Source organism: Ruditapes philippinarum, unplaced genomic scaffold (genome assembly GCF_026571515.1).
Source record: "Ruditapes philippinarum isolate M1 unplaced genomic scaffold, ASM2657151v2 ctg795_1_1_1_1, whole genome shotgun sequence".
NCBI lineage: Eukaryota > Metazoa > Mollusca > Bivalvia > Venerida > Veneridae > Ruditapes > Ruditapes philippinarum.
Genome location: NW_026857770.1, coordinates 878,073 through 888,478, shown reverse-complemented (window position 1 = coordinate 888,478; position 10,406 = coordinate 878,073). Strand labels below are relative to the sequence as shown.

The window sequence follows — 10,406 nt, the reverse complement described above, 5'->3', positions numbered from 1 at the left end:
TTATTTGTTTATCATTATTTTGTCAAATTTCTGGTTACTATAGTTGAATTCAGACACAAGTTGTATTGAGACTTGCAGTTTAATGCCATTGAAAAATATTTTTGCATACAAATTGACCATGCGTGGAGATGGGACCCTGTGTTCATGTCATTAGCAATGGACCTGCAATTGGATAGCCAGTCGTCCAATTTGCATATACATGTAACTTAAAAACATTGGAAAGTCCCTTTTTCAACATAAAATGACCATGCGTTGAATTGATACCCTCGTCTTTCACTGTTACACATATAATGGCACCATGCGTTAAAGTTAAACTGATCGTATGTTTGTAAGGTCGTAGGCAATTGTTATTGTACATAAAAAAATTACCATGGGTTGAATTGTGACCCTGGGTTCATATGTCAATGGCAATTGTCCATTGTTTTTACATATAAAGTTATGGATTGAAAAGAATAGAAACCATTTATTCTTGTCAATGGCAATTGTCCATTGTTTTGCATGGGTTGAATTTTGATCTTCCGTTCATATTGCCCTTGGCAGTTATCCTTTATTATGTAACATAAAGTTAACCAACCCTGGGTTCATATGTCATTGGCAATTGTCCATTGTTTTAGATATAAAGTTACCATGGGTTGAATTTTGGCCTTTGTTCATATTGCCCCTGGCAGTCGGCCATTGTGTAACATAAACTTGCGAACACTTGGTTCATGTCATAAAAAAGGCAATTTTCCTGTGTTATAGGGTTACCTTGAATCGTGACCTTCTGTTTATATTGCCCTTGGCAATTGTCCATAGTTTTACATAAATGTTACCATACGTTGAATTGTGGTCTTCTGTTCACATTGCCCTTGACCAATGTCCTTCATTATGTAACATATAGTTGACATGCGTTAAATTGGTACCCTCGGTTCATATGTCATTGGCAAATGTCCTTCACTGTTTATATGTAAAGCGACTATACCATGAATTGTGACTTTCTGTTCATATGGTCTTTAGCAATTGTCTTTATTACTTGCTTAAATAAAGTGACCATGCATTGATTTGTCCCCATCTTTCATATAGTCATTTTTCTTGTTTACTATGTAAAATGACCACGTGTTGAATTGTGATCGTCTCTTTATATGGTCTTTGTTAATTTTCCTTACGCTTTCTTTTACAATTAAAGTGACCATGCATGTGTGTACAATTAATTAGTACAACAACCTTGGAAGCGGTTTCCTGTCAGTACACAAACCTGTAAATCTAATGTAGTTTGTAGGACAATACCTTATTTCAATACATGTATATAAAAATGAATCTCACGGAGGTTAGTTATATTTATCTTGAGAGGAATTGATATTCAAGTATTTAACGTGTTTTCCAATCAAATCTTTCTTTCATTAATGTTGTATTAAATAGACTGACGGGGATAACTTGTTAAGATACCGTATTGAGGATTTAATTCAATGATAAAAGAGTCTTTTATTTTTAGCTCGACTATACGAAGTATATGGAGAGCTGTCGTACTGGCGTCGGCGTCCGCGTCCAGATTTTAGATTAAAGCTTTGGTGCAGTAAAATATTTTTCACTATAACTTTGTCATTTCTTAAGGTATCAGTTTCAAACTTCAAATATATGTTCCTTATCATCAACCACATCTTATGTGACAAGGTTCATAACTCTAGCACCAATATTTTCAGATTTATCTCCCCTTGAACTTAGAATTTTCCTTAAAAAATACTATTTTTTACTGATACTTCTTTATTTCTTAAGGGATCAACCTCATACTTCAAATATATTTACGTTATCATCATCCCCATCTTATGTGACAAGGTTCATAACTCTAGCACCAATATTTTCAGATTTATCTCCCTTTGAACTTAGAATTTTCCATAAAAAAATATTATTTTTTACTGTAACTTATTTATTTCTAAAGGGATCAACTTCATACTTCAAATATATTTACGTTATCATCATCCACATCTTATGTGACAAGGTTCATAACTCTAGCACCAGAATTGCAAGAATTATCTCCCCATAAACTTAGATTTATTTACTAGAAAAATGTTATTTTTTATTTCAACTTTTTTATTTTTAAAGGTATCTACCTCAAACTTCAAATACTTATTCCTTATCATCAATTACATTTTATGTGACAATGTTCATTACTCTTGAAGCAATATTTACAGATTTATCTCTCTTTGAACTTAGGATTTTCTTTCAGAAATATAATAACTTCTTTATTTTTTAAGGTATCTACTTCAAACTTCAAATATATATTTCTTATCATTACGCAAATGTTGTGTGGCAAGGTCCATAACTCTAGCATGACTATTTCTAGAATTATTCCCCTTGATCTTGGAATTTATGTTAACAAATGTTATTTTTTTACTATAACTTAATACATAATTATACATAATTGATTTTTCTTTCATAGTTTTGTCTTCCTTACTGCGTCCAGTATTTTATTAGTCGAGCTTCGCTGTCTCCTGTGACAGCTCTTGTTTATTTGATTCATGGTATAATTTGTCAAGTTTTTAAAAAAAAATCGCTTGATATTATAGTATATATAGATAGTAAAGTATATATGTTTATCAACTTTGCCTCTGCATAAATTAATTTATTTTACGTTTATTCATGTTCTAGTACAGAATCGGGAACATTTGTTGTTGCCGGGGAGACAATTGTGCGATGTGTGGGCATTATCTCCCCTCCTAGTAAAACAAAAATATCTGGTATGTTGAACTATTTTGACTACAAAGTAACATTGGCATTACTATAAAAACGACTGCCATGGCAACTGTCTTGGCATATATAAAATGGGTTCCATGCCCTTAATATTTCTTTTGCTGTAACATACGTGCTTATATAAAATGAGTGTCATCCCTGAAATTTACTTTTGCCTTAACATATACATGTATGTCTAGTTTTCATGTTTTTTCATTTTCTGAAGGTTTTTTTTTTTGACAAATTTTGTTACAAATTAACTGGAATAGGATAAAAATGACAGGCTGATACAGTTGATTATTATTATTTTTATTTTTATTTTGTATACAACTCATTTTCTAAAATAGGGCAAGTTCATTACACAAATATAGGTGTACACCTTCAACGAATAAAGATATTTGCCCATCATAAATTTCCTATTTATATAAAACATTAAAAATTTAAAGAATTTAATATTCTTTTTTTACGTTACTTGACATATCTTATTGTGGTCAAAGGGAAGTAAATATTGACAGTATTCGTAACTTTCATATAAAAAGTCGGGGAAAATTCCATTATATTTGGAATTTTTTGAAATATTGGTAACATAAACTTAAAAGTGAAGATGCCTTATAAGAGCATGTGATTGTTTATATGTTAGTTTCACCAAGTTGGTTAGTATTGCTCCATTAAGATTAAACAGGGTTAGATCCGGACTAGCAGTAAACTGTTGTATCTCTCCAATTACCTTCTAATATCTCGCAGGAACTCTGTAACACTTTAAAGCGGCATGCCTACAGATTCATGCTGATTTTCATGAAAAATTTAAAAGCGTATTTAAAAGTTTAATATTGGAAAGTGAACAAAGAATATAATTAATACATTGCAAGTATTACTTGCAACCCATGTAAATTACCAAAATAGGTCAAAATAAGCAAAAATAGTTCTTACTACATTAGTCAAGTTTGTGTGGTGAAAAACATTGCAAACTGAGTCCTTAATACCACATAACATGTAAATTATTACTTGAATCTTGAATTTTTACTTTTTTAAAATCTTAGTACATTTTCCTCAACTTTTATTTTCTTGAAATATTTGGATCATCTGGAGGCATGTATAGCTTTAACTAGAGTGACAGTATGTTGCGTAAGTGACCTGCACTATATATTAAAATAAATGCTTTATTTATGTTAGTAGTGCTTTTGGGCATTTGATAGGGATGACTTTCAATCTTAAATTTAGAACATTTTTACCAGTTATTGTATTCATACAAATATGCATATGTAATTTGCCAGATAGACTAGCATTTTCTTTTAAATGTAACCGTTTTAAAGCCTTGCTATTAGAAATATACCCAATAACTTAATGTGTTGGAGTTTAAACTAATCCGGATAGATAACTTCATGTAACAAAAGACCAGTGACGATTTTAAGTCTTCTTTAAAGACACATTCCATTATTCTGCATAATATCTTCAAAAATGAAAATACATTGTACAATTATTACCACATTAAACAAAATATCATTGAAATTGTAATAAAAGTACGATTGGCATAGTGTTACTATAAACCAGTTGTCGTCTGCACGGGAAACGCTGATAGTTCGTAGCAGCACGGACCCTTTAATACTAGCTACAAGACGCACAATTTATACAGAGTAAATTTTAACAGCGGGTTAAAGAATTGTACATGATACATACATGTACATATAATTGTACGTGAACAACAGAATTCTCTTTTTTGGCATTATTTGTGAAAAGGCGAGAAAGAATAAACATATCTGAGGACCGCCAGTACATCTATGACACAGCTGACAAAATCAGTGCCACTTTTTTAGTCAATGGCAACTCTTCCATCTTCGGCTATATACATGTAGATGATCATGAGTTATGAACGATGTGATCCGAATATAATAACTGTAAATACATGTACATTTGTATATTGTGACTGTTTTTTAATCTCACAAAATATTGATAGAATTATATTAAATTAAAAAATAATAATACATGTATATACAAACTGAATTTGTATCATTTTTTTCAACAATGCTATTAATTAATGAGTACATCGTACATATACACTTTGTGTGATCAAAGCTGTTTTATGGCATTTCAATTTGCTAAAATGTTCATTAATTCAGCATAGTTTGTAAGTGACGTTATATCAACGACAGAAAAAATTCTTTTAGCTTTTAAAGTGTCGCAAACATTAAAAACCCTATTGTCCGGGGATGGCGGTTGGTGGGAGCTAAAGAGTGACGTTATATCAACGACAGAAAATCAGCTCCTAAATAACGATAAGCATTAGGATCTGACGACCAACAATAGGTTGTCACCTTCACGTGATCTGTCAAACAGCCAATCATCGACGAGTATGTAAGAAATAAGTAGATGAACTTAATTAAATTGAATTAATCATAATTATCACGTGTATACATATTCCAGAAGTAAGTTATTTATTCAGCGTAAAGTTCTACATGTACCCATAAAAAGTCTTAATTGGAATTTTAGTGAAGAATTTCGCATGTGAACAACCCCATGGAGCACGTGGGTGATTATTTAAAAACAATGTTTAAAAGTGATTGAAACTATAAAGATTATAAGTTGATATATGTAACATGAAGACAACATGTTAAAATAACAATTAAATTTCTATCTATATCCACCTTCAACAATCATATATATTTCCGGCAGTTTTTAAACTACTGTAATGTTAACGTGTTACATATCAAAAGTAGTCATTTCCTTAGGATCGAACTCAAGTGTGTCGCAGTCATTGCCAATAGAGCCACCGTCGTGGACTGATGACGTAGCTTCTTCTTTGACGTCATCTTTGACTTCGCTGTAACCACTTTCTGATTCTTCTGAAAATTCAAGAGACAAGACATTTATTCTTCTTGGGCAACTACCGTCCAGAAATTTTACTGGATAAAAATGTAAGTTATGTTCTAAACACGATTGAAGAAAAAAAACAATGGTGGCTGATTTGTGCCATTTCCTGCTGGGCGCCAAACGAAAAAAACGAAAACACGACAATGTCACCACTTTGTCGAATCCTCGCCTGGCGGCCCGCGGGCTGAAAATATGACAAAGTTTTCACTTTGTTTTTTTTTATGTTGCTTTTAAAGTAGAAAGAAAAGTTTGGTGTGTGGTAGGCAGTGGGGGCATTCTGCAGAAACAAGAAATTAATTTCAATGGATTGATTCCGACGGAAATTTTGGAAACTTAATGTAATGGATTTTTACAAGATTATTCATTTAATCATATACCGGAAAAAGGAGAGATAATATATATCATACTAAAATGCAAAATTGCTAACAATTTTCGACCTTTGACAAAAGGAATTCCCTTACATAAGTCTTCACGAATCAAATAATTTTTATGTCTCAGTTAATAAATAGTCGGGCGACAAATTGACAACCATAAGTTTTTTTCTAACCTTTAGTTTCATCTTTGATTTCTGAAACTGGTGGCACGGTGATCTTGCTATTGTGGACCCAGTTTATCGGTAACTCGTGCTTGCTGTCCTTCTCCTCGTGCACGCTGCGATTCAAGCTGTACCAGTTGTCAGGTTTGGAGTTACTTCTGCACGAGATAATCGTGATGATGAACGCTGAAAGCACGGACAGTAGACTGGCTACGCCACACAAAATTACAGAGTAATGGTCGAAAAGGTCATGTTGTCGGTGCATCATTTTAGTCAATTGCATCCATTTCCGGGGCCGCACGATTTTCTCGTGTATTTGCACGTGTTGTATCACAATATGCACAACAGGAACAGCTGTTATTGCTCCTATTGGGAATAAATACATGTATAATTAAAGATCTTAAAGATCTGTAGCACATTTTTTATGGTTTTATACCATAAATATGATGCTATGCTCAAATAAAGATGTATCAATTTTGTAAGTTTCGAAAAGCATTATTTATAAAGATATTACCGAACTAAACATTTCATATAAATAAAGGGAGGTAATAAAATTGATTTTCTATAAAGTCTAAGTCAAATTTTTCAATAACAAATGAATGCATATGTTTTAATGATTACATATAACGTGGACAAATATTTGCAGTACATATTCTTCGATGTTTGAAAATTGTTTATAAGCATAATTATATACATATATATAATTTCACATAAGTGTGGTATGCAATCTCAATTACAACATACAGAATCTTATGGAAAGATTGCATATTTTACAAATTACTTTCAATTAATATTATGTTAAGCGAATGTCCATCCAAATGTTTTTAATTGTTATTTAACTCTATGTTTAAGATATCCAGTCATTAAAATTATCCCAAAAATACATCTGAATAAATTAGAGAACAATCAGCAAAATAAAAGAGAAAAGAATGATTTAACTTTAATTTCTTAACGCATTACGCGGACACCATTTTATTCAGCATTATTATATTTCTGCTAAATAACGTTCTTTCTATCTAACATAAGTTATATAATCTAACTGAATATATTTGATTTTCAATGATTTTCGTAAAGACATCCGGAAGATTTTAACATATATTTCGCATCAATTAAAGATATAATAATCTGAAATCACCTGAAATAAAAAGCGACGCCAAAGAAGACAGTGCCCGACGTCCGTGATGCCTGTGAGAACAGCACGCTGTGCTGGATATAAACAAACACATGGCGCTGAACACAATCCCCAGTGTGGCCTCAAGTCTCAGCTCAAAAATATTCATCCTCTTTTCTATAAAACAAATAGTTCCAAAATTAGTAATAGAAATAACATCTAGATATTGCAGTCACCGATTTGTAAGAACGAAGAATGGTTTTGTTTATATATAATTTATCGCTGTCGCTTACACGAGGAATCTTAACGTACGCACACATCCTTGCGTACCAACGATTTAGTGAAACTTATAGGTCCATTATGTGTAAGAAATGCTTTAATTCTTATGGTCATTAATAGTATCCAAAAAGCTACTCATCGGTCAATTACTTGAGCCATCTTTTTCATGTGTTGCTTTTTGCATTAAGTGCATTTATGGTGAATTAGTATTTTGTATGGAAGTCAAAATACTACTTTGTTTACATTTTGCATATTCTATGACAAAATATTTCACATTTATCGCCACTTTTTCAGATTACAAGCATCTAACATTCTGTGAAACCATAACTTAAACATATACATGTATAAATACAACTTTGCCCTTTCTAAAAAACTAAAAAATATTTTGTTTCTGAGGCATAATGTGCCTTTAAGAAACTAATTCACTTTGAGCAATTATAAATATACGTTTAAAAAAATCCCACTTACCTAATGTATTGTCGTCAAACCTCGAGTACAGTGTACACCACTGCATATCATTGTTCCCGTCGCCGTCGGAATCAGGCTCCGTTGTTGTTATACAAGCTCTGCTATACCAAAGACCGGCAGTTATATACAGCAAAGACGATTTTTTGTTCTCGGGCATGCGCATTTGTTTTTTGTTGTTTGTTTCACTCCCGCTTGTAATCATATTTACAGGTGACAACGACGTCTTCGGAGGAGCTTCGGTTTTTCCCAATAAAAAATGGCCATTTCCATTTGCAGAGATTTGACTTATACTCGGACAGTCACTTCCGATACAGTCTGTCCCAGGAGTAAGTTTTTCGCTTGTAACGGCGGGCTTTACTACGGCCCTTTTTCTACGCGACGATACATCTTTGACCGGAGTATTACTATTGCTAATCGTGGACATCTTATCTTCGTCGCCATAGTCACTTGGTTCAGCAAACTTTGGTATGTCCATGGAATCTTGATGAGAGTTTTGAAAATATGGCAACTTGAAACGGCGACCATCAGCTAAAATACCTTTGATATCATGATTGTACACGACCTCTTGGACAAACCATGCCGGTGCAAAATATCCGACCGCTTGTAAGCAGAAAACTATGGCGCTTATGACGAATATTAAACTGTTAACGCTTTTTGTCTTCATTTTATTTTTGGTTAAGAACGAGTACTTGAATACAAACTTATTTCAAAGATTTTATAAGACGCATAATCCACAGGCGATTGTACGGACACTGTATTGTTAAAGGCGATATCTCATTATCGAAATATGACCGTTTTGTGACAATTGTTAAAATAAATTCCGGTATTTAGCCAGTCCCATCATTCGAAAGACGCTCGAACTCCAACTGAGACGTGTTTTGTAAATAAAGACCGGTTTAACTGCGCATGGTCCGTAGATTCGCACGTTCCATTTGATTCAAGCTAATTACCGCTAAGCTCGGATAAATGTTCGAAAGATCTACTCCTGTATATAAGTTTATAGAATTTTAGTAATAAGACTAATGTTTTGTGGACTTAGCTTGTATAATTATCACGATGAAGTCGATTATGAAGAAGAAGATGTTGTTGACGTTGATGATTATGATAATTATGAGGATGATAACGACTATGACGACGATACATGTAATAGTGACGATGCTGATTTTTATCATTCTTATTTTTATATTTAAAAAAATCGGCCTACTTAAGAGCTCAGCTGTACCTTGTGAAATAAGAATATTCTAAAACCATTAAAGTTTTTTATCGATTCTATTTCCCAATTAAGCTATCCTTTATGTCACATGATATTTCTTGTTGAACAAATTGAAGACAGCTACCCGTCAATTATAGGATTTGTTACCCATATTCTCTCTTATTTTCGTCCGTTTTTTTCTTCAAACCTCCGCTTGATACATTTTCTATATATATAGAGAGAGAGAAAGAAACAAGGTTCGAAAAGGGAAATATGTGCATGCGACCTTATATACAAAAAGTCTTAAAACTGGAGTATTAATGCTATATAATCAAGTTCGCTAAAACTAGACATACTTCGTCATTTTCCGTTGTCTTTCATCGCTCAAATAAGCGTCAATGTGAGCAGGAACAGCTAAAATCTTATCCTCTACAGAAATGGATTAAGATAATCTCGGAAAGCTATATATACTGAAAAATTTTACCGATTTTGTGCACAATTTAAGATCATTCGCTCACTCCGTCCACCCAGAATATTTATTCTAATTATTAAAAAAATGACCAAAAACTGAACATATTAAATAAAAGAAGAATAGCGCAAACATAGTCTCATAGTTACTTTTTAGATACGATTTCTCAATTATCTCTGGGTGTTGAACATCACTCCGTCCAAGATTATCTGTTGCACATCAATCTGTTTTAACTATGTAAGAAATTCAAATTTTATGTTTCATAGGCTTTTGGACCTCAGTGGATTTCTTTAATCAGAAAGCACACGCATGCATATTTGTTCATTTTCATTTGACAGAGTTATGAATAATTATGATTTAAAGGGAAATGAAAGACTGAAAACTGATAAACAGGTAAATAATGTTAATTCATTATTAAACAGCCATTTGGAAAAAAATGTACGCCAATTTAACATATTCTATAAAAAATGGTAACTCCTACGTAGGAGATAACAAGGCCTAATTAGGAGTTTAAAACTCCTACGTAGGAATTATAAAATCCTAATTAGGCTTTTTTTATCTCCTACGAAGGAGTTATGAAGGATTACGTAGTAGTTATAAACTCCTAATTAGGTTTTTTTTATCTCTACTTTTTATAGAACATGTTAATTGGCACAATGACGCTTCCGTATACAAATATCTGTCAAGTTTATAGTAAATATCATAAATGAAAAGTATCCCTTCACCTTTACACCCCCTTCTAATGCACAGGTCTGTATGAATATTCTGAATAAAGTTA

At 32.5% G+C, this 10,406-nt stretch overlaps 1 protein-coding gene across 1 annotated transcript; it reads right to left on the bottom strand.

The window, feature by feature from the left end:
• Window positions 1-4,964: 4,964 nt before the first annotated feature.
• On the bottom strand, window positions 4,965-8,885 carry LOC132750944 (uncharacterized). The gene is made up of 4 exons (XM_060741038.1): window positions 7,968-8,885; window positions 7,245-7,397; window positions 6,122-6,475; window positions 4,965-5,546 (listed from the first exon to the last, which is right to left on the bottom strand). The coding sequence occupies exons 1-4, from the start codon at window positions 8,629-8,631 to the stop codon at window positions 5,404-5,406; spliced, it is 1,314 nt and encodes a 437-aa protein (XP_060597021.1). The 5' UTR covers window positions 8,632-8,885; the 3' UTR covers window positions 4,965-5,403.
• Window positions 8,886-10,406: the final 1,521 nt, after the last annotated feature.

Excerpts from the sequence above, each read along its gene's own strand:
- LOC132750944 (XM_060741038.1), bottom strand. The coding sequence starts at position 8,631 with ATGAAGACAAAAAGCGTTAACAGTTTAATATTCGTCATAAGCGCCATA. Across the intron at positions 7,398-7,967 it reads GTTTGACGACAATACATTAG|AAAAGAGGATGAATATTTTT; the intron begins GTAAGTGGGATT and ends TTTGTTTTATAG. Across the intron at positions 5,547-6,121 it reads AATCAAAGATGAAACTAAAG|AAGAATCAGAAAGTGGTTAC; the intron begins GTTAGAAAAAAA and ends TTGAATTTTCAG.